Consider the following 27,879-nt stretch of genomic DNA (forward strand, 5'->3'; position numbering starts at 1 on the left):
TATAAGGGCAAAAACCTGAGAAAAGGTACATAAACATTAAAATGTGACTGGCAAGAAATAGCAGATTTATTGCTAAAGGTTTTTAAAAATATAAACACGTCTATTATTTAAACCGAAAATTGATAGCAGAACATTTTGTTTGTGTGTGAAGAGTAAAAGTAGGATTCGTCAGTGCTATATCTGCTCTGTTATCATTATAATTTAAATTTTGATGTATTTTTTGTACATTTGGATTATTTAATCTGTTTTTGCTGTTTTCTATGTTAAACGTTCATCTTAAAAGCAACTAACAGATACAACTGTTCGAAAAAATTAACTGCAGTTAAAAAAAAGTAGTAAAGTAGAAGTATAAAGTAGAAAATCATGGAAATATTCAACTGCAGTAGACTGCAGAGACTAAAGTGGGGAATTATCTTGATTTCGACTATATACTCTTTGTTTAGTGAAAGAATGACGTCATGCGTTGACAGCGCCATCACGTGGAATTAAACCGAACAACAAATTCAAATCTTTGCGTACCTTAAAGTTTCTATTTTATGTATTCAACAGTGTGTCTATTCAGTTAATGTAAATCGTAACGACGCACTGCGGCAGGCAAGACGATCTTTCGGTGATCGATTCGGGGTTTGATCGCTTTCGCCTGGCTGCAGTGACGACTCTGCTACTCTGCTATCGATTGGTTGCGACTGCGCGTGGATCAACCATGGCGGCTACTCAAGCAACGAATCCGTCTCAGCTGCTCCCACTCGGTTTGTAAATCAAATATTATGTTGAGTTTCTCTGTTTTCTGATAGCTAACGATGTTTGGGTGTTAAAATGCAGAGGTTTGGTGGTTTAACTCTAAGTAGCGGCGGATAAAAGTCTTAAATATTAGCGTTGTTTCGCTAGCTGACGTTAGCATCATGCTAGCAGGTGGCTAAATACCGCTCTTAACTCTGCTACAAACTCCTCTCCTCTCCTGTTTTTTAGCAGTTTTATTAGCCGCACATGTGTTGATTTATCTGCACCATTGAAACACAACATCAACTTAAGTGAGTCCCGCAGTTGTAGCTAATTATCTGACCTCGTGGACGCCATTATTTTGATTTATTTTAGCCACACGTTAAACTTAATCCAAAGTACAACCGCGTTTATTCAAATTATAACAAACTAAGACGTGTGGCGTTTTGTTTGATTGTTATATAGCAGCCGTCACTTTATTAGGAACATCAGACTAATACTGGATTTGCTCTCAAAGCTTCAGGTCTTCCTTGCATTGACTCCACAAGATATTGGGAATATCCCTTTAAGATTCTGGTCCATGTACTTTAGTGAACTGTAATTATGAAATCTGCTTTTTTTTTTTTTTAATCTTTCAGAACTTGTGGACAAATGTATCGGGCTCCCGGATTCACATCGTCATGAAAACAGACAAAGAAATCGTGGGCACCCTGCTGGGTTTCGATGACTTTGTCAGTATCCTTTCACTCAGGTTACACTGTTTGATTTCACTGTTTGGCTCTGCACACTGCCTCAGATTATGTCCTTAACTTAGTGTCTTAGACATGGTCTTGGAGGACGTGACAGAATTGTAAGTGCTCCTTTTGTTTTTGCTTTACACACGGTCATTTCTAAGTCACCTGTTTGTTGAAGTAACTCATTCTTTTATGTTTTTTTTTTCCAGTGAAATCACGCCAGAGGGACGGAGGATAACCAAACTGGACCAGATCCTCCTCAACGGCAATAACATCACAATGGTATGAAACTAGCATTAAAGTTCACTCTATAGGCAAAGCAATAAGCCTCTTGAGGCTGTGATATACAGTGATTTTCAGAACATGGAACAGTTAAACCTTTCAGCAGATGTTTAAATGAGCAGAAAAAATGCTTAAAGATGGGGCTCTTATTAACATTTATCTAGGATATTATCAGTAATTGTGCCAGTGTTGAAGTAGAGTTCAGTAAAGTTAACCTAACCTGGTTCTTTTTAAGCCTAAACTTAACCAAGCAGAGATTTTTTTTCAACAGAATTAGAACCATCAGTGTTGTTTTTTTACCTTCACAGTAGAATTTATATCCACATTTTTCCTTTTCTTGCAGCTCATACCTGGTGGAGAAGGTCCTGAAGTTTGAATCACTGCAACATTTTTTGTGTTTGGCCTTTTCCTACCTTGTGTTTCTAAGTTGATTTATGTCGTTGTTGTTGTTAATCCTCCCTCTTCATCTTTAAGGAGGGAAATATTTTTGTAGTAAGATTCCTAAGTGAGTATTTGTGTATCGTGGATCACACATGACAAAAAGGCAGGTTTTGTTACGAATAAATCTCTTGAATCTCTCACCTTTTTTATTTGTTTTTGTTTGGTTTTTTTATTTAAAACTCACAGTCGTACAACAACATAAATTTAGTGCAAGTGCTTGTACAAAACTAAAGTGTTTTCCATACAGCAGTGACCTGGATCCAGTTATTTTTCATGTTTATTGAACTGAAGAAGCAAAACTGGGAGGTGAAACTTATTTTAAACTTTGAACTGTTGTTTGTAGCTGGTTTAAATGTACACGCGGCCTGACTGAAATCGAATGCAGAGGATCGAAGAATCTGTCCCGTCACCACCTCCTCCAGCTTCAGTACATGGACGGCTTCTCCTCTCCTTTCGGATTGGTCACCTTCTCCAGGTTCTTGCTGATGATGTCGTAAAACTCGGCCTGAAGTTAAAGAGGTAAAATAATAATGTTTAAATGTTCCTGTGTGGCAGCGCGGGTGGTTAACGTTTCCGAGGATGAGGGTTTGACTTACGTAGAAGCCGCGGATGTCGAGAACAATCACCCTGATCTCGGAGTAGATGGTCTCGTCCTTCTCGTGGACGAGCGAGCGGTAGTCCATCTGGAGAGAAAGGAAGCAGAGTTAAAGGAACAGCCTGCCAACTTTATTTAGCCTGGGGAGTAGAGGAATCCTCTCAGCCCATAAAGAAACACTTGCTCCTTCAGTTTATCAGAAGAATTCAAATTAAAAACCACCAACTTTGGAGTGCATCAGTCCCTGAATGTTGCGGGAGCGTAGTAATAAATTGCTGGAGTACCTCCAGAGCAGTGCTATCACTCACCACATGAGTCTCTTTAGAGGCTTTGGCGACAGCATCTCCCCTCTCTGAGAAGTACCTACATATTAAAAAAAGGATTACCATAAAATGATTTGTTCTCTGCTTTGATTTGTCTGCTGAAACAGCTTTTTATATCCAACCTACTTGTTGATGTTTGTCTGAAAACCATCAACTTTGGTTTTTACAGCAGCGATTCTCTCCAGGATTTTCTCCTGTGGTGGAAAAATGACCAGTTAGCAACCATTAAATGCTGAATAAATGTCACCGTGCATGCATGGTGCAGTGTTTTTGGATGGGAATGTACCTGAATGGCCACTCCGAAGTCATTCCCATCCTCTATTTTGGGGATGAGGTGCTGAATCCAGCAGGACACCTGCAGGAAAATGGCGACAGTGTAAAAATACGACGTAAAAATCTGGAGGTAGTTTTCATCTTGACAGCAACAGGGATTCACTCACACTAATGATGGTCTCTCTCAGAGCGACGATCTCCGGTTTCACCCTGTCCAGAAGCATCATGATCTTCTCGTTCCCCTTGATGAAGCCACATTTTGGAGCTGCACATGAACAGAACTTATTTTCTCTGTCCTGTACATCGACATGTTACATGAGAAAAGGCAAAAAAAAACAACAAAGCACTCTACCTTTCTTCTTCTTCTTCTCATCGTCTTCATTTTTATCTGTCTCCATTTCCTGTGGGATCAGAAAAAGGACAATTTCCAGTCATGTCTGCGTCAGATGCAAAACAAAATACATGATGATTTTCCTCTTTAGAAGGTGTTTTAAAAGCACATTTCAAAATAAATTGATTGTAAACAAAGAGCTAGTCCCACCTCGTCCTCCGGGGACGGAGGGTCCGGGATGGGGATGTCCAGCGGCGCTTGGAGAGAGGCCATGTCGGTGATGCTGAGGGCATCGTCCTGAACACACAGATGATGATTTAAACAAGAAAGCACAGGATATTTCAGGTGTATTACAGTAAAACACTGAGCTGGCTGACCCTGAGCAGAGAATCCAGCTGTATAATCTTCTGTGGGATGAAATTGGAGAACAGATTTTCTGCCTGGAGAACATAAAAAACACAGAAAAGTCCAATTTAAAGCTGCAGAAGTTCATTATTTTTGAATGAATGTGACTTTTCCGGCTCCACAGACCTCATGATACAGCGACTGGCGGAAGTTCTCCACCTGTAGGAAAGGAAAAAACAGAATGAAGTGGATAAAGACATAAAGATTTAATCTATTTAAGCTGCTGAGTCATGACACATTAAAACCTTTTTGGATGTTACTTTCGTTTTCCTCTCAGGAGGGGACTTTCCGCTGCTTAACCGAGTGAAAACTAATTCTTTTTCAACATGCTGGTGCCTAACATTTCAGAAACTACATGCATAAAATTCACAATAAAATAAAGTCTTTGTGGTTTGGCCTGTCGCCTCCACACGCAGCCTTTTGTACCTGTTTGTCCTGAGCGCGTTCACCGCATTAACTTACCTTTACCGCAGCTGTGCTGCTTATTTTCAGGGTCGCTGCCTTTGACATGACTACAACAAACTTAAAGTTAAAGACAAGTTAAATATGTTTGCTTCTAAATGAAGATCAGAGGTGTACGGGTGCAGGAGACGGACAATACGTATCGCCTGTGTGATTTCTTATTTCCTCATCCAGCAGCTTACTTTCGATTTCAAATCGGATGATGCAGTTTGCGCCTCCCACTGCCCCCCCCCCCCCCCACCTCGGGTAGGTCGGGTAGTTCCCCTGAAAACACCACTAAAAATCTTAATTTCTGTTGTAATTTTATGTAAGTGACAAAATTTACTTTTGAAAAAAAATGTGCATATTTATTTTTAGCACATGTTAAAGAGCATTTAACGTGTTCAGGCTCATTTTGGGGCAAAAATACAAGCAAAAAAACCAATAAATCATATTAATAATACATTTTCCAGTGAAAATGTTAATTTCACATCAGACACTGTCTTAAAAATTATGAATATGTTTCTTTTTACAATGTATTTCTCCACGATATGACTGTAATCAACTTATAGAGACCTGAAATGTGTTTTGATAATGAAAAACACAAGTATGGTCACTTTAAGTTTATTACTGGGGACATTTGTCCCAAAAACCGAGAGTTAAATGGACTTATATTAATAATTTAACAGACAAAAAGCAGTGTTAATGTTGGGGGACGGGGCCTAAAAATTAGCTTAAAGTTTAATTAGTATCTCTCAAAAAGGATAAATGAGGATTTAATTTATTTGGCTGTGTTAGCTTCTGCAAGTTGTACCTAATAAAATGGTATCTGAGTGTAAATAACCAGCCAGACTGAAAAGAAAAGGGAGCTTTTAATTTGAAGATCAAGCTACTTTTATTTTGAAAATCGAACAGGAAGTGGAACAGAAACATTTAACGTTACGGTGTAGTTCCGCGTTTGAAGCTAGCAACACAGCTACACGCTGTGCAGACTCAGTGAAGGAGAAGTTTAACCGCTAATAACATGCTAAAAACGCGATATTTTAACTAATGGCGGCGTAAAGACTTTAAAGGGAAGATAAAACAACCGTTAAAAGAAGCCGTGAAGACGACAGGTACGTAGTTATAACGCGATACAATTCTTAAAAGTTTCGGTTTCAATTAACGTAAACTGTTGTCGTTTTTTGCTTTTAACGCAACAAAACTAACAAATGACACTATTTCCTGCTGTTAGAAGAGATGTTTACGGTTAAAAACGTTACTTTATGGTGCTGTTTCGTTGTGTTTATGGTGTAATATTTGGCTGGACCGCTGTTTAAAGTCACGGGGAGTCAAACTATTATTAACCTGGACTTTCCCATATCAACACCATGTTGTGGTAAGGAGAATTAAAAGTGAAATTACACTTAAAACAAAAGCCCCTGCTTTGCTACCACTACACCCACAGTAAATGGTAGGAATTTACGTTAAATATACTTTTTCCTCATTATTAATTATTAATTGATTTAAAATATTCCTTACTGATGCCACAATATAGAAAATCCTCAATTAAAAAAAATAATTAAATCAGAATCTTAAAAGAACAGAAGTATTATCGGCAAAATTACTTAAATTACTTAAATTATTATTTTCATTCATTTTTTTTGCACTTTTACTGCCTGAATTACTGTGAATCTACTTTTCCTGTTTCCATTATTGCACATTTTTATGTTTTTCCTATTCACTCACTTCGTTTATTAATAATGCCATTTGTTTATTTTTATAGCAGCTTTTACTTTTTGCCAATTTACTTCCTCTCTTGTAGCAACTGTAACTGATTGTTTACAATATTACAGGGTTGCGTCAGTGTGAAAATAACATTTACTGCTGTGTCTGGTCAAGGTGGAGCTATTTTTAATTAATTCATACATTGTTTGGTAGATCAATTAATTATAACGCTTTCTATTTTAAAAGATAATCATACTATAACTTGTACAGCTATCAAATAAATGTAGTACAGTAGCCAAAAACTAAAATACTCAAGTACAGCACAAGTAGTAGCAGTACAATTCCTCACCCTACAGTCATGTATTAACTTGTTCTTTATTTTCTAGATTAATTATGCATCATTTGGTTCTTGAAATGTGAGAAAATAGTGAGAAAAACAAATTCTCAGAGCTCAGATATCTTATTTTGTTTGACCAATAGTCTAAAAACCCAAAGATATTCAATTTAAAATTAAAAAAAAGCACAAAATCCTCTCATTTAGGGAAGTGGGAACGTGTAAATATTACGATTTTTTAAAATGATAAATGCTTGCCATCTCAGCAGCAATGAGCAGCAGCCCTCCGTCGGTGCAGATGGACGAGGTGAGGAGGAAAGCCCAGTCCCTCCTCTCCACCTCAGGTGTGGCCCAGAACGTGAAGACCGAGGTCCAGACCATGGCTGGCATCGCCTTGCCTCTGTCGGAGAAGTACCGCCACCTGGCAGCAGAGGCGATGCTGAGGGAGAACACGGCGAGCCGCAACAAGCAGGAGGTAGAGTTTTCCAAAAAGAAGGAATGTTTGAGTATAATTTGTAGATTTTTGATGTGAAAAGATGTAAACACAACCCCTGCAGCAAACAGACACTGAACTGAAACATGGCAGAATGCTGTATATTACCCATGATCCCCAGCTTCTGGAGCAGAAAGTGCTGTCGCTGTAGCAAGTGCACCAAACTCCATTTAGAAATCTTGATGTTTCCTGGCTGGATATCAGATGAACGCTGGTTTTTAATGACTTCCAAGTCTTTTTAACTTTTCTAACTTTTGAACTTTTTTTACAGTCCAGCTATTACAAGTCAGAAACATTTTTATTGCCAAAATGCATCAGGAAAATACCAGGAGTGTGAGTGTCATCAATTTGTCTTATAATTTCTGACCACTAGAGGGCAGGATTTCTCCAAAACAGACTCGTAGCATACATGCAGCAGTGCTAGTACACCTTTTTAAAGTGGATAAAGTAAGTTTTTACAGAATTTGAATGTCAAATAACTTTGTTTTTGTTGTCATTTCTTTAAGATTTTGCCTAAAAGTTGAAAAAGGGAGGAATAAATGCTTGAAAAACATTTGTTTTCCAAGACTATACGTGTCAGACGTCAAGAAAGTGACACAAACTGTTGCACTGTAATGAAGTAAAAGCTTTTACGTCATTATATCAGGTCCTGGAGTCTTTGAGCAGACTGGTCAAGGCCTTGAGTATCCTGGAGAAGTACGGCTGTAACCTGACCTGCCCCGCCAGGCCCAGGTATTGGAGGAGCGTCAAGCACAACAACCCCGTCTTCAGAACCACGGTGGACGCCATCAAGGTGAGTAAAGAGGAGGGACGGGTTAGATTTTGGTGAAAGGTCAAAGATCAAAGGTCACTGTTACCTCACCTGGGCTTGTGAGCACAATATCTCTGGAACGCCTTGAGGGAATTTCATAAAATGTGGCACAAACGTTCACTTGGACTCAAGGATGAACTGGTTAGAATTTGGTGGCCAAGGGTTAAAGGTCAAAGGTCAAAGATCAAGGCCATTGTTACCTCTCAAAACCTGTTTTCTTTGGCCTCTTGAACGCAATATCTCAAGATTGCCTTGAAGGAATTTCTTCAGATTTGGCACCTGGACTCAAAGATGAACAGATTAGATTTTGGTGGCCAAAGGTCAAAGGTCACTGTGACCACACAAGACGAAGTCTCTCAGCTCTGGTTTCCTTTCACAGGGAGGGCGCACAGTCCTCTATCTCTACGGTTACACCAATCAGCAGATAGACGGCCTCAGCTTCCCGGATGACGTCAGCGAACCGGACACTGAAAAAGTTGCGGCGGTGACGCTGGAGGTCATGACCTTACGCACCGAGGTGGACATGATCGTGAAGGTTTGTATTTATGCATACAGTCATCTGTGATCAGCAGCTTTTGCGCAGGGAACTCAGCATGTTTCATTTGTTGTATCTGTTTCTGTTTGTTCAGGGAACCCATCCTCACCTAGAAAACTTCAAAGATATCATCCCATTTATCACGCCGCAGGTCAGTACAAACATTTACAGTGGATTTATACATCATTTTTGTCACATCTACTTATATTTTCATATTTTGATCTAACTATATTTAGTTGTTTTTATTATATTGGTGTCTTTCTTGTTAATTTTGATACTGGACATTGTAAATTTAGTACTTTTATATTGATATTTTATATCGTGGTACCTGAATTACTTCACTTTATGGCAGATTACTACAGCTTTACACAACAGCAGCTAATTCTGGTGTGCACATTCGTACGCAGTGCAGTCACAAAGAGATCACATAATGAATCTAAAATCAATTTACTGCAATTAAGCTCCTTTCCTCATTATTCTGACAGCACACGAACACACCACTTATTCCCTTACTTATTTCCATTTTACTTTACACGTACTGATTTTCTGCAAAGTAAATGTGACGTCAAACACACTGGACACTGGAAATTGATGCTGTTTCTCTTCAGGAGCCGGTGGCGAGCGACTCTGTGGTGATTCTGCCCGTAGAGGAGCAGCACGGAGACAAACCCCAGGTCCTGTCTCCTTCACCTAAACCTGCTCCGAGCCTCGTCGGAGAGCCGCTGAAACCGACGACAGGTGAGCTGCAGCCACACCTGACGACCTGCCTCAGTTATTTTGGAGAAAGATGGGGAGATGAAACAGTTAACTACACGTTTTTTTGTTTGTGTGTGTTTGATGCTGCAAATTTAGATTTAAACCCCACTGGAATGTGATTAAAAGAGAATATATTTCATATTTTTATGGGTTCGTACTCTCCTGATGGCACTTTTCTGTCATCATGATTGGTTCCTAAATAAGTTTAATTAATCAGATGAATAACAACAGTTTTTACTACGTCAATTTTCACACAAAAATCTAATTAAAAGGTCAAAATAAAGTAGGTAAGATGAGAACAGCAGCTCCTGCTGTGGGAAAAAACTCAGAAATCCACTTTAAAATAGTTAAAAAATAATATTAAAGTCACTCTCTTTCTTTCTTTATTCAATCAGTCAATCAAACTTTATTTGTATAGCACCTTTTTTACAGGTTAGTGCAGTTCAAAGTGCTTCACTGCTGACTGATAAACCGATAATAAGACAAAAGTAATTATAGAAGACGAAACAAATAAAACAATGAGTGAGTTATAAGCTGTTCCTAAAACGGGTTAATTTAAGTGAAAGTAAAAACGAATAAAAATGAAGAAACATAAAATAAAAGTAAATGAAGAAATAAACAGATTTTAAGTTTGCTTTTAAAGATTTCATTTATATTATTAACATATTTATTGGCTCATTTGACAGGAATATATATAATACACACAGACAAACTGAAAACAGCTGTTTCGTGTTGTTTTTGTTGTGTTCAGTTTCTCCTACAGTGAGTGAGTGTAACCTGTGTGGCAGCTCTTCCTCTCTGGTTTGCCCGTCATGTGACAATCGACCTTTCTGCGACGCATGTGACGACCTCTTCCACCGCCACCCCTCCAGAGCCAATCACAAGAGAGACAAATTACAGACGACCAAACAAGGTGCGTTGAGTGACAACAGGAGGAAACAGTTATTAGTTAGTGCTGTTTTTTTATGGTTTTTTTAAATTTTTGTGTGCCTGAAGAGAGCTGCAGTATCTGCGGTATTTCTGCCGTCCACGCCCGCTGCTCCACCTGCGTCCAGAAATTGTGTCTGAACTGCGACAAGCTCTTCCACTCTCACCCCGACCGCAAAGGACATAACAGGACGATTGTAACGCCAGCCAAAACATCCAGGTGAGAAGATGGTTGACAAAAATATAAACAAACAGGATCCACTGTGTCTGGCAACATTATGGAGAGGATTCCTACAGAGATGGAGGTTTTTAATTAAGAGGAAGATCCTCTTTGTTTGATCCAAAAACATTGTTTTATATCAATACCAGACTCCATTGACAAAAACAGGAATTTTACTGAGCAGAAAATGATAGCTGCTAATCTACTCCTGCCTTGATCTGCTTGTTTATTTGTGTTATTCTGTGACTTTCAGTGGTGGAGGAAGTAATCAGATACATTACATAAGTAAAAGTACCACACAACAACACAAACAAACTAGCAGATGGACTAGCATCTCGCATGTTCTGCTTTGTAAAATCCCTGTTTTTGTCAATGGAGTCTGGACAAAGGATCTTCCTCTTATATTATATTATGGATAGGATTGCTACCTATGTAGACCTTTTTTTTAATGAAAGAGTTTTTGTTTAACCAGAAACGTCACTTTATATCAATACCAGACTCCATTGACAAAAACAGGAATTTTACCGAGCAGAACACAGGAGCTGCTGGAACACCGCTGCCTAAACCTGTTAGTGTGTTTGTGTTACTGTTTGACTTTCAGTGGTGGAAGAAGTAATCAGATACTTTACATAATTAAAAAAGCCACACAACAACACAAACAAAGAAAGAAATCGAGGCAGCGGTATTCCACAGCAACTCAGCAAAATTCCTATTTTTGTCAGTGGAGTCTGGTATTGATATAAAGTGATGTTTCTACTAAAAACATAGGCTCAGAAAGACTGGAGTTATCCTTAAAAGCTAATTTCTTTTGCAGATTTTAAATGTATAAGTGAGTCTGTCTTTATAAAGCATAACGACCTGTGTTATTTTTTTTGTTTTTCTGACGTCTTTCAGTCCGTCTCTGTCGCCTTGGGAGTGCGCTCACTGCACCACGGTGAACGAGATGCGAGCTGTCCTCTGCTCCACCTGCGAGCGTCCTCGACTCGCCACGGCCGCCTCCTCTGTTCAGGAAGGCCCAGTGTCGGTTCCTTCATCGCCGAACACAGGTGAGACGTTGTTTCTACTTCTACTGATCAGACAGAGCACGTTTAAAGTGAAAAATAAAGTGTAATAAGAAGGAATTGTGGTTGGATTCTTCAGAGTGGCAGTGTAAGAGCTGCACAGTTGTGAACCAAGGCAGCAGCATCCTCTGCGAAGTGTGTGAGCGCCCTCGTCTGGCCACTCGCCCGCCCGTCGCCCCAGCGTTGTCCAGCCCGGGATCGCTGTCCGACGCCGGGACAAAGGTTTGTCTCGCTGCTGCTGCTGCTGTCAGAAAATGAAGCAACAATAATTTGTATCATCAGTTCAGTGCGTTTCATATCTTTATCGTCGCACAGGGGGAAATCATTTCTGCTCGAAAACAAAAACATGACACATGAAAACAATAAAACTACATGAGATAATTAAAAACATTAAAAGTGCTGGAACTGTACAAGAAATGTATTAATTCCAGTCATGATTCCCGAGCCAACAAAGCAGCAAGAGCCTAATAAAGTCGTAATTTTTGAATCAGAAACACAGAATGTTTTCTTACTCCTCGTTCTTAAATGTGGGGATTTGCTGCTTTTTTCTGTTTTGTATCACTGGAGATTTAATATCTTTGCGTTTTTAGACGACTGGTGAGAAAAGAGCAGACAATTTAAAGACTTGAAATGTGTGAAATTGTGATTATTTTCAGTATTTTTTGGACATTTTATGAACTGAAAGTGTTAAACTAGTGTATTCCTCCTTTTAAGACAGAACTTTATTTACTGTAGATGATAATGTCTCTTTAGAGCTGCTGAAAGTTGCTGTTAGATGATGCTGCTGCAGCCATTTTGTTTTCCGGTTTTCTGTCCGTCAGTCCTGGTCTTGTGAGCACGATATCTCCGTAACGCCTTGAGGAAATTTCTTGAAATTTGGCACAAACGTTCGTTTAGGACTCGAGGGTGAACTGATTAAAATTTGGTGGGTCAAAGGTCAAAGGTCATTGTGATAACTCAAGAATTCAGACGCTGATTAACTGCAACTTGACAGGTTGTTGGAGGCATTAAAACGTGAGGCAGTAATTCTGTTTTCCTCTTCTTAAAATGGATAATTTTGTCTTTTGTTTCTTTCTCTTTCACAGTGGACCTGTCAGTTCTGCACCTTCGTGAACACCAAGCCCACGCTGGTGTGCGAGATGTGCAACCTGTCGTGTAAAGACTCCCCGGGCGATTCCCTGCCCCAGTCTCTTCAGCAGACTCTGTCCGTCACCAAGGACCAGCCTCAGCTGAGCGCGAGGCCCCAGCCGAAGCCCAGAGCCAACCTGGAGCTGAAGAGACAGAAGACGATGAAGGAGGACGGGCTCAGCCTCATCCACCAGATCAGGGTAAGTCCTCGTCTGAAGACTCTCACACAAGCAGGCCGACCGGGTGCAGACAACTCAGGAAAATAAAATATTATCGTCCATCTGTTCCACAGTGAAACAATAAAATCAAATATTCAACGACTCTTTTAGTTAATAAAACATCAGAAAGTAATATATAAAGAAAAAAAGCCTTGGCTGACCCTTTCAGATTTGCTCAAAACCCAAACATATTGAACTTATTAAAATATAAATCAGGATAAAAGCAGCAGATCTTTATATTTGAGAAGCTTGAACCATCAAATCTTTGTCATTTCTGCTTGGGAAATTGTACCTAAACAAAATATAGTTTCCTTCTGTTATCTTTTCTTTCTGTTTTTCTGCAAAGATACAGTGATAATAATTGTCTGAAATTATGTAAAATTACATATTTTAATAGAAAAATGCAACATGTTCTTGGGGGAGGACCTTCAATCACCTTCAAACAAACTCTGGGAAAATGCTGTGGATGATCAAAATAGATGCAGACCAAATAATGAACAGTTTAATGGGATAGGAGCTCCAGAATCCATTTTCTAGACTAAACGATGAATCATTAGAATAAAAATATTGATAATGAACATAACTGGCTCGAGTTAAGTTCCTAAGTCTGTGATTAATCTGCAGATCATTTTCCTGATTAATAGATCAATCATCTTGTCGATAAAGTGTCTAAAAGTCAGAGACTGACCCTGTGTCTCCGTCCCAGGAGGCAGAAAAGCGAGGCGTCAGCCCCGAGGAGGTGTTCGCCGCCCTCTGCATGTGCGGCGGCAGCAGCGTCAACCCCTGCGACTGGCTGACATCAGAGCTTCCTCACCTGCTGGACGAGATCATGCGCCATGGCGGCGTCCGTCCAGCTGAACTACAGAGCCGGGGGGGATTCTGGGATACACGCTGAGGTGGAGAGGGATGGAGAGGAGTCGGAGGAGGGCGGTGGCGGCGGTGGCGGTGGTGAAGACATGAAGCTGTCCCGGGCCGAGGCCAAGCTGGCGTGGTTAGCGGCGGGGGGAGACACAGAGAGAGCCGTGACGCAGCTGCTCAGAGACCGACAGGTTAAGGTAGGAAAATTTACCTGGTACACCTGGTACTCGTTAAGAGAATTTAACCAGCTCTTATCATGGCTTCTTTAACTAGAAACATCTCTATGTATCACTACCAGACTCCATTGACAAAAACATTAATTTTACTTATCAGAAAATGATAGCTGTTTGAATATTGCTGCCTCGATTTGTGTTGTTGTGTGACTTTCAAAAGTATTTAGATCCTTTACGGAAGTAATAGTACCGCACAATAACACAAACAAACAAACGGATAAGGGCAGAAATAGATTAGAACCTCATGTATTCTGCAAGGTAAAATCAGTCGTTTTGTCAATGGAGTCTGGTTAAAAAAAAAAAAAAAAAATCCTCCTCCTCAGTGGAATTTATGGATACGTTTCCTACAGAAGTGCAAAGAAAAAGTCTTATAAAAGTTCACCAGGTTCATCACCTGGTTTACAACCTTGGTTGTCATGACAACGGCGGTGTTGGACTCCATCGGGTGAGGCAGTGAAGTGTCGCTCTTACAGCTTTTCCTCTCAGAGCAGATTCACTACAGACAGATTTTGTTTCAGGAATCACTTAGTTTATAATAAATAAAGAAATTCTGTTGATGAACTAACTGATTAATGACTAATTGTATAATAATAGTGTAATACTATTAGAAGCCAAAGCTCTTAAATGTAAAATATTGCCATAAATTAGCAGCCTTTTTCTTTAAAAAAACGTCTAAAATGAGCAAAAATGTTATTTAAATCAGGATGTTTTGATCAAATAATAAGTAAACAACTAAGTTTATACACAAATTCCAAATCCTCAACGCTTTTATTTTGAAAGAATACATATGCCTCTGCCACAAACTAAAATATTGCTGATACAGTGGTGTTGAGGAAAGCGATCAGAGGAAACAGGCAGTGTATTTATTTACGATTGAGCGGTCAGTGTCAGTGTTGAGGTTGATAAGAGGCTTTTTTCAGCTGAGACTAAAAGCTGTAAGAACACAGGATGTTTCCCAGTTTTGTGACCTTTTAAGATAAGTCAGTACAAAGACCGTCTGTGGAGGGAGTGATAGGTGTGTAGGAGGGTTTGTTTGACACCTTTTGACCCTGGTTAATTAGTAGAGCGCTGAAACTCTGGGAAGGACACAAAGCAAACTTTTAAATGAGGGTATATCTCCTGGATATGCAGGCCCACAAGTCTTACAAGGGTCTGACAACATTATGGATAGGATTAGTACAGAGAAAGATCCTTTTGGTTTAACCAGAAACATCACCGTATATCAGTACCAGACTCCATTGACAAAAACAGGAATTTTATTGACTAGAACACAGGAGCTGCTGGAATACCACTGCCTCCATCTGTTAGTGTGTTTTTGTTGTTCTGTGACTTTCAGTGTTTAGAAGAAACATTCAGATCCTTTACAGAAGTAAAAATACCATACAATAACACAAGCAAACTAAAGTATAGAGGCAGGGGTAGAGTAACAACTAAAGGTAAAATTCCTGTTTTTGTCAATGGAGTCTGGTTAAAGAAAAAGGCTCTTCCACTTCGAATGCAAATCCAGCCCGACGTGTCTGTTCTCTTTGGAAACTTGGCACTCTGCATTAGAATTCAAAATAAACTCCTGTGGTTTAGCGTCTAATGCACCAAGTGGCACCATTATATATGAAAGTACTGACACATATTTACAGTAAACATCCGTGTGTAAGTTCCCTCCCTGTTGTGTGTTTGTGTGTGCAGATGAGGGAGCTCCACTCTCTGGGGTTCAGGGACGTGGCCCAGTGTGAGGAGGCCCTGCGGCTGAGCGGGGGCGAGGTTAAGGGGGCCCTGTCTTTCCTCCAGCGTCCTCTCCTGGAGTCTTTCCACCAGCGCATCTGGGCCGAGCAGCCCGAGCCGCCGATTGATCCCAAGCACCCGGACAAACAGGTTGGTCCGCAGCAAATTACCTGTCAGTGCGTACACCTTGTACCTGTGCTGATGTGGGAATGAGGTGTGGTGTTTTTGTTTTTGATTCCTCCTCTTTTATTTGCCGCACCCGCAGAGGATGTGCAGGCGTCTGCTGGCGTTGTACGACCTGCCCAGCTGGGGGCGCTGCGAGCTGGTGCTGTCGCTGCTCCAGGAGCCCGGCGTCACCTACTCCCTGGAGGACGTGGTGCAAGCTGTGAAGGAGTCGCACGACAAAGACTTCATCAGGCGCCTCCTCAACAACGAGTGCCCCTGCTGTCTGTGCATCTTCCCCCGCAGCAAGGTGGGTCAGACGGTCCACAACCGGGGGTTTAAACATGAGCGATGCTTAAAGTATTGGAAAACATATGTGAATCCAAGGCAAAGGATTGAGTGGTTCATGCCTTTATTTGTGGCGTGAAAGCTCAGAAAAATCAATGACTTTTTTTCCTACTTCTTCAACCAGACTCCTTTGAGAAAAACAGTGATTTTACCTCACAGACGACATGAGTTGCTAATCTATTTGTGCCGCCATCTGTTTGTTTGTTTATGTTACTGTGCGACTTTCAGCGGAGGAAGAAGTATTCAGTTCCTTTACAGAAGTCAAATTAACACAGAATAACACAAAGCAACTAACAGATCGAGGCAGGAGTAGATTAGCAACTCATTCTGTTAAATTACTGGTTTTCTCAATGGAGTCTGGTTAAAGAAAAAGGATTGTTCTCTTTAATTGATTTTATGGATGGGATCATCATATATAGACGTTTGTATTACAGAGTTTTTTATGAAAGAGTTTTTGTTTAACCACAAACGTCGCTGTATTTTAATACCAGACTCCATTGACAGAAACTGGAATTTTCCCTTGCAGTTTGCAGGAGCTGTTGGAATACCACTGTGTCCATGTTTTAGTTTGTTTGTGTTACTGTGCGACTCTCAGTGGTGAGAGATGTGTTCAGATCCTTTACAGAAGTCAAATTAACACACAACAAAAGAAACAAACTACGTGATCGAGGCAGGGGTGTCTTAGCAACTCGTGTGTTCTCCTTGGTTAAATTACTGTTTTTGTCAATGGAGTCTGGTGTATTTATTATCTGTGGAAACCAGTGATTCTCCATTAGAATTTAAAACACACTTCTGTGGTTTAGTGAATGACTCAAAGCAATAGCAACAGTAATAGTTAATTAAAACTTTAGAATCAAGAGTTGTTGATTTGTGTAAGGCTGGAAAGTCCAAAATCAGGCAATGTGTCTATAAATAGTGATGATTTAGTTGTGTGGCTGCTCTCCCAAGACGTGTACGCTCCAGCTGAGATGACTGTAAAGACAGAATGATCGGGGAGGTAAAAAGGAAACTAACAGCTAAAGGCTTAAAGGAAACACTAGAGCCATAAACATGAAATTAAAATGAGTTGAGATGAAGGAAGTGATCTGAGCTGTGAATGTTTAATGGGTGTGTTCAATAAAGACACGAAAGATTATAATCGTTTGTTTGCCGTTAGCTTAACCACATTATGCTTGTCTTTACTTGGATGAAGCTCAGATCATATTTTGTGATGAATTAATGCAGAAAATCAGATCATTTCCAGAGGAGTCAGTGACTTTTTCTTGCCTGTGTTTATTTACAGACGTACTCAGTTGAATTGTTGAACTGAAACCTCCTTTTAAATTCACGTAAACTTGGTATTACATTACAGAGGTATCTTTTAATAAGCAATGCGAACATCTACCTTTATATAAACTCTCTGCTGTTGAACATTAAACCGTGCATGTGGATTGTGGAACATGTTCCATGCAAATGAATTTGATCCATTTGAATTTATGGAATAATAATAATAAATATAACTCTCATAACTTTTCATACTTCTTCAATCTGCAGCGAGCTGTAATACACAATTTTCCGCATTAAAACATCAGCTGTAATTTGTAAAGCGATATTTAATGATCTAATATCATGAAGATGTTTCACTGCACGAAACTGTTCTGTTTTAATTAAACAATTATCATTTAGAAGATAAAAGTCAAATTAAAGTCGTCTTTTCTTCTCAGATGCAGTCCCTGACTTCCTGCCAGTGCTCGGTTTGCCACGAGTGTTTCGGGCAGCACTTCACCATCGCCGTGAGAGACAAACACATCCGAGACATGGTGTGTCCCGTCTGCAGCGAGCCCGACATCAACGACCCAGAGCAGCTGGACAGTTACTTCTCCACACTGGACATACAGGTGAGAGGGGAGGGAGGGAGGAACCACAGGTAAATCATCATCTGTGTAAGAAACTACTGAACCGATTTGCACCAAACTTTGTGTAGGGATGAAGCATGAGTCGGGGAAAAGCGCTTTAAATTTTGGTGTGGATCCAGTCAAAGGGGGAGGATCTGACAAATAAACAAAACACTTCCTTTTTCCTTTTATGTTTCTATTATAAGAACTGGACAGACGTGTGGGATTGTTTGTCCTTGGTGGAGGTATGCGCTCTGCTGAGTGCTGCTGATGTTGCAAATTATGATGATATGTTCACAAAGATATTCAGACATTTAACAACAGATAAACAGGGATGTAAAGTAAACAAGAGCTTGGGCAGGAGAGGGAGGAGGGCTGTAAAGAAGAGAAGAGTACAAAATAAAGAAATAAAGATGTGGAAGAGAGAAATCTATCTGTATATAACATCATATCTGTAGTTTCTTTACGCTAAAGATGGTTTTAATGTTAAGCTGATGGAAAACAGTGAGAAATCTGTAGTCTCTGGTGCAATATTACATTAATTTAGCAGCAACGCCATTCACTGTAAAGTTAAAGAAACAGTAAAGTTGCTTTAACTTGTAGTTGTAAGATGCTTTAAGGAATTTTTAGCTGCTTTAGGTTCCAAATTTAAATTTCTTTTTTAAAAAGCAAGTACTTTAATCAAAACACAGATGATGTGAATAAAATTATTGTCTTTTCCCTTTCCAGCTGCGTGACTGCCTGGAGCCTGACGTGTACGAGCTGTTCCATAAAAAACTGACCGAGCACGCTCTCATGAAAGACCCAAAGTTCCTGTGGTGCTGTCATGTGAGTTCCTCTGAAACATCAGAAATCACTGTGCTTGTTCCCTGTGGCTCTATCAGCTCTCCCCATCTGATTTCCTCCTCCTGAGGTTTCATTTGCATGTCACACACACACACACACACACACGTCTTTTCATACTCACCTTGTGTTTATTTTTATTTCTGTTGGCCTGAGTTCAATGTCCTGCTGCGCAAAATACTCACTCGGGCAGTAAATGTGGATTAATCCGCCGCTGAAAATAGTCCCCAACAAATTGTCCTTCTCTCCTGATCTGGAGATTTTTCTTTGGCATTTATTCATATTTCTTCAAGATTAAGTTCAGGATATTAACCGAAAAAGCCAAAATCTTACTATTAAGGTGGGAAATAATATAAACATATATCATATTTTAATGGCAGGATCTTTTTGTTCTGTAAAGACGTCTTTTTTTAAAGGTATACACAAGGATTAATTCAAATTGCAGCAGATTTTACAGCAGATGAAACGGTGTATTTTAGATTGTAGCAGATGAGTGACTTTTGAGTTGCCAGGTTGAGAAAAATCCTCCTCCAGCACCTTCATCGGGCATTTTCAAATGAAATTTCTGGAGAGTATTAGCCAAGTAGCAGCACCTGTGAAAGCTTCTGATTTTTTTTGAAATATTTATTTTTTAATGCAGCAGTTATAGCTGCTAATAAGAAGTTGTTTATAAATGGATTTTGGTCCATGTCTCCTTTTCCTGACGTCTTCAGTGCACCTCTGGGTTCATCAACGATGGAGACCAGCTGAAGGTCACCTGCCCGTCTTGTCGGAAGAGTTTCTGTGCTCAGTGCAAAAAACCTGTGAGTATTTTCCTGTGAGTGTTCAAGCTTGTCTTATGTTGGATTAAAAAAACAAAAAAAACAAGAATGTTGTACACAGTTTTGACATGAACTTCCTGTCTGGTCTCAGTGGGAGCCCCAGCACCAGGATCTGTCCTGTGAGCAGTTCCAGCAGTGGAAGAGGGAGAATGACCCGGAGTACCAGAGGCAGGGCCTGGCGGGTTACCTGAGAGACAACGGCATTAGTGAGTTTCACCGCAAAGTTTTCACTTAAAACCACAACCACAGGTTTCAGTTCAGTTATTGTCCCTCATTGCACAAATTATGTTTATACATCAGTCAGTTTCAGCCACCACAGTGTTTATTTATTTCCCAGTGTTTTTTAGCTGCTTCACTGTTGTTACTGAGTTGACCTACTTATTCAGTGGTCAGAATATTTGTCCTGAAGCTCACTTTTCTCACAGCCTGTTCTGAAGTTACATGTGACTTTATAAGACGTAGATTCCTTTTTCTGATAGTTTGAAGGGTACGTCCTGCAGAGATATGTAAAATAAAATAAATTAAATTCTGTGATAATTAACTCAATCTTTTGGTGAACAAAACAAACTGAGCGATAGTGTCATGTAGGAAATTTATGTTTAACATTTGTCATTATTTCACAGATGTTGATGTTTAATGGAGGAAATAATTGGCAGATTAACTGATAATGTCACTAACAATTGTTAGTTGCAGGCCATATCTTATATTCTATGTAGTGATCCTGAAACTATGTTTTGTTGCCTGACTTTGACTTGTAATTGAGCAGTTTTATAGTGGCATTTCTACTCTTAGAGAAGTAAATAGTGTGAATATTTACAGATGTACTGTGAGTTTCTGTGGAAGTGGAAGTTTAAAGGTTCATGCATTTTCATATTCTGCCTCCTTATAACTTTCAGTCTGCAAGGTAACACGTATTTTTAATGCAATACGTGGAATAAATCAGATGTTTTTCTCTTATAGCTTGTCCTCACTGTCGGTTCCAGTATGCCCTTACGAAAGGTGGCTGCATGCACTTCAGCTGCTCCCAGTGCAGGTACCAGTTCTGCAGTGGCTGCAACAACCCTTACCACAAGGTAAGAAGAAAAGAAGTCACAGTTTGAGTCAGTTCACGAACCAAAATATATGTTTTATGGTAGACTTCCACTTGTTTTATGTGCTGTACAACAATAATTGTTAGCTTTTGAAGAAGCTATTTGAAAGTTTTTGACCTTCTAACATCTGTAATCCTGAAGGTTAAAACCAGACTTTAGATTGTTAACATAAAAATGGCCATGCTGTACAGATGTGTTTTGAATAGGTTGTTGAAGACTCTGTAGAACCTTAAATGCAAAGTGAAAGACTGTAAAAACAATTAAAAAATGTAATGGTATGTAGTGACAATAGGTCAGGATTGGGCTACTCAAATTAATTTAAATCTCTGTGGCTGTTTTTAAGTAGTCTGCATATGAGAGTGACTCCTCCAAGGTTAATGTGTGTTGAGTGGATGATGTCCTGTGTTTTAACTTTTGAACTTGTAATGTTTAATGTAGTTGATGTAGTTTCTAAGGCACTGCAATTGACACGTACAGTTGGGTGTCATCTGCATAGAGATGAATTTTATATTTGGAGTAATGTCCCTAAGAGGAAGTATGTATGTATATTAATGACTTTAAAGGACCTAAAACTGAGTTTTGTAATGGAAAATGTGAATGTAACTGTAGACACAAGGTTGCTTTGTAGTTAATATGGCCTTTTCTTTCAGACGGGATGTAAGACACCCCAGTGCAATTATCCTGGTCTACATGCCCATCACCCCCGTGACTGTCTCTTCTATCTACGAGACTGGGAGCCACCCAGACTCCAGGCCTTGCTGCAGGTAAGGATTCTGTTTATTGTCAATTTTAAACAGCAGTGATGCTAGATGAGAGGGAGGATAGATGACTGATGGGTGTTGGTGGTCACGTAGGGCGTGGCATTGTGAGGGGGAGGTAGGAAAAGATGCTGGTAAGGTTGGACTGTTTCTCTTAGTAAAGGTAGGCTTTGCATGTTTTCAACTTTGTGTACAAGTGCCAGATAGTGGAGAATATGCAGTAAATTTTTAGTGTGGTATGGTTATGACAGTTCTGTGATTTTGATATGACATCATTTCCTGTGCATAAGGGCAAACTTTTGTGTTTTTTTGCAGTTGTGATGTAATAATTTGATGGGAAATGTTTTAGTATATTTCTGTATTTTGTAAGTGTCAGTTTGTGGATGATTGATGTGAGCAGAGTCTTGGTGTAGTGTGATAAAGTTTAGTGTTAATGGGTGTGGTTGGTGCGTAGATATGCAACACTTGCTGTTTTAGACAGGAAGTTGTTAATGTGTAACTTGGATGTGTTTGGGGTTATCAAAAATCTTTTTTGTTGTGATTATGGGGTTCTGTATATACCATGTGGAGGTTGGAGTCATAGTGTAGTAAGAGTTGAGAAAATGTAGGTGTTGTCTCTTTGGCAATTTTGAGGATACATTGCTAGGTGGAAATGTATGTTGTTTATATGTAAAGATGTAGTTAAATTCAGGGAAGTGTGGTTGTAGTGTTTTTGTATGTGTTGGAGTGACTTGCTGACAGATGTTATGTTTCATCTACCAGTTGTTTTTGCTTAGAGTTTTACTTGTTTAGTTTTTATGATGTGTGCTGTAGTACCACTTTTACCAATGGGGGGTGCAGTTTAACTGATTACAAGTGTTTTGTAGCATTACTGGTAAGTTCCTCAAGGGGGTGCCATCTTAAATTAAAGAAGATAGGCCAATTGACAATGTCACTGTTAAAAGTATACTACTAACTGTTAAGTTTGAATTTAAGTCATTAATTAAAGTACAAGTAAAATTACTAACATTAAACAAACCAGCAAACCTGGCAAATGTATTTATTTAACAAATACCAAAGTGTGTCCTTGCTCGTAGGACTTGAAACAGCACACCTGAAAGTAATTGGTCCATTACCTTGTGTAGCCTAGCGTAGCACAGCCAGTGTGTTCAATGTAACAGGTTTTCCGTTGCTAGTTAGCATGCTGCTAACTCTTAACCTTGTGTCTTCATTTTACCAGAGTTTCAAGGATGGCTGCATGGCTTCAAAGAAAGTGTGAACAACATGGCCATGTGGCAAGCCTTTGGCAGCCATCTTTGAATACACCATGTTGTTTGCACTTTGTTTGAAGCTGTGTGGTAAACTAACCATAGTGAATCTTAAGGGAAAATGCAGAGTTTTGTTAGCTTCATGTAAGAGTTAAACATTGTAGCAAATAAGTCTACTGTTAATCTTAGTGAACACATACAGTCAAATTACTATATGTGGGGTGTAGAAGCTAACAGTTTTGTGTGAAGCTACGCTAAAGTAGGTACTTTTCCAAGTTGCCTGTGGTGCTCCTTGTTCTCCAGGCAGTTAGTTGGCTTCCTTCTCCTGTGAAACAAAGAAAGATGTGGTGTTAGTCTGTAGTTTGAGTGTGGTGATTGCCAAAAGTACGAACAGAGGTATCTGACCTGTTAGATGTTAGCTTCCTGCGTAGCTTTGGTTTCGTTGCTTCGGTGGAGTTGCACAGGTCGAGTTGCAGGTCTTTACTCACGTCGGTCTTCACGCGCGGAAAGTCTTCCGCGGACATTACAGGACGTTACAGGCTGATGCAGGCTGACGTAGGCTGACGCTCTTTCGCTGACGCTCAATAGGGAATCTTGTCTTTAAAGCCTAAAGACCCAAGTACAAACAGCTGCCCCCACTCAAGACTGATTGCACAGAGCTCGCTTGGTCCAATGATCTCGCTGGAGCTGACAGTGTAGCCTCAAATAGGGGGCGTGGCCTCCTTCAAAGTCTCCACCTTCTTTTGGGACCATTGATTACTTTCCTCATGCCCTGTGAACTTGTTACAAGTTATCACATGATCACTTGACTGACACATCCACTAACACATCCCCAGACCTCCTGTTTCAACTCCATGACTTAATTCAACTATATGATTATCACACTGATGCTAACCTCAGACTAAAGTTACTACTTACTTTTTTCTCTCTCCTCAGAGGAGCGGTGTGGACTTCAACACAGATCCTTCTAATGGAGCTCAAACTGGTACAACAGCTTCTTGTTTAACATCTGTTTCCTGCTTATATAAATCTTTGATCACATTCAGGGCAGTAAAGTTAAAACTGCTCTAGTAAAATCACATGCAAAACTGATTCCAGCTGCCATTTTCTAATATCCATACTTCAAAACTCATCAACACAAACACAGCTACTGTTAGCATCAGAGTCATTCTTACATTTACATCTCTTAACCCTACAATAAATAATTTCTGAAACACATAATCCACTTTGTTCTCTCCTCTCTGAAACCAGACGCCTGTGGTGTGATGGAGCAGAAAGACGAAGGAGGTCAGCAGATCGATTCACCGTGCGGCATTCAAACACAACCAGGACAGGCTGGACTCTGCGAGTGAGTCTGTGACTCTACTGCTACATCTACTTCAGATTCAATCTTATTAAAACTATCTGACAACACCATGTGTTTGGCCAACACTTGCATTAACACAGACTGAAACTTGTGAGTGAACCACAGCATATAAACAGTGAACTGATACTAAATATAAAGCTGCAGATGCAGCTGATTATTTGCTATGAGAGACAAATTTAACACTGTCACATTATTGAACTTTTCTCTTTTGATACATTATTTAACTAAAATACTGATTCTATCCTCTTTTAAACACTTTCCTGTAGCTGTTTACCTAAATTAATACAAGCTAAAACTTGTATACGCTTTTTAAAATACAGGTTAACTGTTTTCTGTCCATTGATCTTATTAGAAAATAAACTACAATTAGATACGAAATGTGACTGTGCTATAAGGTAAAAGCACCTTAACTTGGAGCATCATGCACTTATTTACCTCACTACTTATCAAACAAGAACAAATTCCATAGTCTGATTTACTTACTATTGCATCAAATTACAGTTTCAATCTAAACTTTACTCTTTAATATTTCTGTTGAAAGGATTTAACAACATAACAACCTCTCTTAAATAGGAAAAAGACAATTATTTATGTTTACATTACATTTGTCCTGTCATGTCTTATATAATGTTTACTTCACTTTTTGCACAGTTTCTACACTGAAGCAAAGACGAGTAAATAACATAAAATCAAGTTTAAACTAACCCCCGAGATACTTTAGAGACAGAAAAGGAAGCGACACGCCTCTCTCCTGGGGATCTGACAATAACTGACCCAGGAGGGAACTCTACACTTGAACAACTACATTCTTTCCCCTGTTATGTCATTTTAACTTTCCTGTACTTTTAGTAACTATGATTTACTTAGGGAGTACAGTTAAATCTGTCCTGTCACTTGGAGACAGTTGAGTACTTTGCTAAAGAAACTGGAATATCTGCGTTGATCGAAGCCTTTTAAAACACTATCCTTCAAAACACTGAGCTCAAGTCTTTTATCACTGACTTCGACATAATCCCAACTCATTTTCATGTCAGTCTGCAGCTCAAAAACACAAATAGCTTCAAATTTACTTCCTCATTTAAACTAGAGTACTGATTTAGAACAACTTTCAGCTCATTGTTTCACTCTTACTGCTTCTCATGGGACCATTTTAATACAAAAACCTCCAAAAATCCACCATATACAACCAGATTAGCAAGAAACAGCAAACTTGTTTAAATTTCCAAACATAAAACATTTAAAAACTCCTTTTTTAAGACAATCTCCTACACATCTCTGCCCTGTTCCTGCAGGAAGCACTACAGAGAGTACCTGGTCAGTTTGATCAACGCTCACTCTCTGGACCCTGCTCTGCTCTACGAGCCCAACGAGCTGATTCGAGCCTGTGAGAGATACCAGGTGGACACACAGAGAGGAGAGAACGAGGAGGAGAACACCTACCACGCCCGACTGCTGAAGGTCAGTTACTGCTGTTTACTCTCAGTTACTGTTTTAACGTTCAGCTTAGACTACTAATTTACAGATGTCTGGATTTTCTAACACAATCACCTACAGCTCCACTGATAAAGGATTAATGAGGCTTATTTGGATATTTTAGGTTTAAAAAATCTGATTATACCTTTTTTAGCATTAACACATTATGTAAACAAAGATTTGACATAAGAATTCCTTAAATGTAGTCATTTACGACCTTCAAACAACATAGGATTAACACATAAACTTAAATCCAAACAATTACAGACAAAATTAATGTTCATTACCTGACGCTAACTAATTATTTAGCAACAAATAAAGCAACATTTTGCTTTGTCACGGATGATGTACACAAATACAGGGCTGTTTCTCTCTGAGATAAATCTAAAATTAAGTTTACCAGCGACCTGTAGCTAAACGTTTCTGCTGCAAAACCAGGTGTGCTTGCCAGTCACAGCTCCCTCTAGTGGACAGACTATGAAACAGCCATCTTCAGCTTTATATTACGTTCATTTATTTTATTTGTTAACAAACTAGAAGGGCTGCTAACAGTTTACTGCAGGTGCTTACTTAAAGAAGCTAATTCAGCCTGTTGATCCGATGTGAACACTCCCATGTCAGAATGAGGGCATTAGGACACTTGCGGACTACACTGCACCTGAACTGGAACATAACAGGTTTGACTCACCAAACCAAGAGGAACTGTCCGTCCCGACACCATCCAGGTGTGGCTGCACAGGTGCCACATCCAGGTGTCAGATTTGGCTGACGAGCTTCTCTCCTGTCACTTTTCACCGCACCTGCAAAACAGAAGCCAACATTTCATCCGTTTAATCGGCTGTTTGTAAAGACAACAAAGTGATACACTCAACATTTCTGCAAAAACAAAAACAGAAAGAACATGTTTTTCTAAGGCTACTCCAACACCATTGTTCAGTGTACTGTTGTGTGTCATATAAAAACACAGGGTGGGTCCTCTGTAGCTCATAAAAGAAGCTGCACTACACCATTATTTACCAATAAACCTTTACTACATCGCTGCTTTCAGAACCTCAGGTCACTTATTAACAAAGACAATCTGGAAAAACTGGTTTTAAACACTAAGAGAATTTAATTTCAAACAAGGAAGTGAGTGTTTTTTTTCCCCCCACCCTTAAAATTTCAGATAAAGAACTTTTGTCCTTTTTTTCTCTCTCCATTCCTTACAGAAACTCATGGAGGTGCCTCTCGGAGAAAAGGTTCCCCGCAACAAGTAAACACAACCCCTCCAGCCTCATGAGTCAGTCGAGTCTCCAGCAGACAATGACGACACCTCTGACTCAGTATAAACGCTGATTTACTGCCAAACCACACAAGAATAAAATGACTGTTTCCTTGCCTCTGTGAAGCAGCTGTGTGCGATTTGCACCAACGAATCCGTTTACAAACAGACTTGTCTGTTTGTTCTCTGCGGCTCGTACAGTTGGAAATCAACACTTTGTTATTTCTCTATGGATCATAAATGATTAAGAAACTGATTGTGAAGAGGAGGAACTTTCCAAACAGCTCGACACAGACAGTCATGTATGATCAAATGTTGGATTTTAAAATCAATGTAGTGACACAGGATCAAGTTAAAACATATTATTCACTCTATCAAAGTGTTCAGATTTTCTTTATATATGACACATGGATGAATAAAAGTCACTTAAAATGTGGATTTGTTGATGTTTTTGGGACAGAAATATCATTTGAATTGATGCCTAATGGATTTTTGTCAATTAAATACAGTCGAAAGGGTTTTTCCACTACTACAGTTATTCAAGTGCAGTCATTTAATATTTCCATTTAATGCCACTTTATACTTCTACTACACCACATTTATGTGGTAGCTGTAGTTACTACTTACATTTAAGTACAATATTTTGATTGGCAGACAGATATTGTTACACTACTTTAGGTCATCTTGCCACATAATTAAATTTATACTTTAAATACATTTATTGACATGTATTTATTTGGAGTTAAAGATTATATTTAAGAGGATTACAGTCTGTGTTATTAAAAAAAAACCTGACTAACTTTAACTGTCAAATACACTTCTCTTTAATCATTTCATTTAAATCTTGGGATAGATCTACTTTGTCCTGTAAAGGTTTTTTTAAAAACCACTTACATACCAGAGCTTCCACAGATTTTTTCCTTTTTTTTGGTATTAAAACTTCATTTAGTGTCACATAGACTATGCTTTAAAGCATTTAATAGTGACTTTATATCTATTTTGTATGCTACACAGAGTGTTGCATATTAAAACATACATGAATAAATCCCATAAAAATATGTATTTTTAATTCTATGTAGTTTCTATTCAA

General features: G+C 39.3%; 3 protein-coding genes across 3 annotated transcripts; 2 read left to right on the forward strand and 1 right to left on the reverse strand.

Annotated features, from left to right (window-relative positions):
- The first annotated feature begins 518 nt into the window (after positions 1-518).
- On the forward strand, positions 519-2,322 carry lsm5 (LSM5 homolog, U6 small nuclear RNA and mRNA degradation associated). The gene is given in 6 exon segments (XM_018679250.2): positions 519-749; positions 1,359-1,378; positions 1,380-1,455; positions 1,543-1,570; positions 1,664-1,736; positions 2,080-2,322. Coding segments are annotated over 6 exon segments (276 nt in total). The 5' UTR covers positions 519-703; the 3' UTR covers positions 2,113-2,322.
- psme2 (proteasome activator subunit 2) lies at positions 2,302-4,755 on the reverse strand. The gene is made up of 11 exons (XM_018679249.2): positions 4,567-4,755; positions 4,231-4,263; positions 4,077-4,139; positions 3,910-3,996; positions 3,721-3,769; positions 3,536-3,633; positions 3,382-3,450; positions 3,222-3,289; positions 3,081-3,135; positions 2,774-2,860; positions 2,302-2,682 (listed from the first exon to the last, which is right to left on the reverse strand). The coding sequence occupies exons 1-11, from the start codon at positions 4,612-4,614 to the stop codon at positions 2,602-2,604; spliced, it is 738 nt and encodes a 245-aa protein (XP_018534765.1). The 5' UTR covers positions 4,615-4,755; the 3' UTR covers positions 2,302-2,601.
- A 713-nt stretch (positions 4,756-5,468) lies between these two features.
- On the forward strand, positions 5,469-27,225 carry LOC108885061 (E3 ubiquitin-protein ligase RNF31-like). The gene is given in 25 exon segments (XM_051066763.1): positions 5,469-5,660; positions 6,856-7,061; positions 7,726-7,872; positions 8,270-8,425; positions 8,520-8,576; positions 9,034-9,163; positions 9,933-10,094; positions 10,178-10,328; positions 11,223-11,374; positions 11,469-11,611; positions 12,475-12,717; positions 13,442-13,564; positions 13,566-13,790; positions 15,510-15,695; positions 15,811-16,017; positions 17,759-17,932; positions 18,659-18,757; positions 19,486-19,575; positions 19,685-19,799; positions 20,554-20,666; positions 21,335-21,448; positions 23,626-23,674; positions 23,941-24,037; positions 25,348-25,513; positions 26,737-27,225. Coding segments are annotated over 24 exon segments (3,351 nt in total). The 5' UTR covers positions 5,469-5,660; positions 6,856-6,857; the 3' UTR covers positions 26,785-27,225.
- The last annotated feature ends 654 nt before the right edge of the window (positions 27,226-27,879 follow it).

The sequence above is a fragment of the Lates calcarifer genome, linkage group LG24, assembly GCF_001640805.2.
Source record: "Lates calcarifer isolate ASB-BC8 linkage group LG24, TLL_Latcal_v3, whole genome shotgun sequence".
NCBI lineage: Eukaryota > Metazoa > Chordata > Actinopteri > Centropomidae > Lates > Lates calcarifer.

Bases quoted from the DNA above. Each gene is read 5' to 3' on its own strand.
- psme2 (XM_018679249.2), bottom strand. From the start codon at position 4,614: ATGTCAAAGGCAGCGACCCTGAAAATAAGCAGCACAGCTGCGGTAAAG. The intron at 4,140-4,230 runs GTCTGTGGAGCC...TATGTTCTCCAG, and splicing joins GCCAGTCGCTGTATCATGAG to GCAGAAAATCTGTTCTCCAA. The intron at 2,861-3,080 runs GTGAGTGATAGC...CTTTCTCTCCAG, and splicing joins CCTCTAAAGAGACTCATGTG to ATGGACTACCGCTCGCTCGT.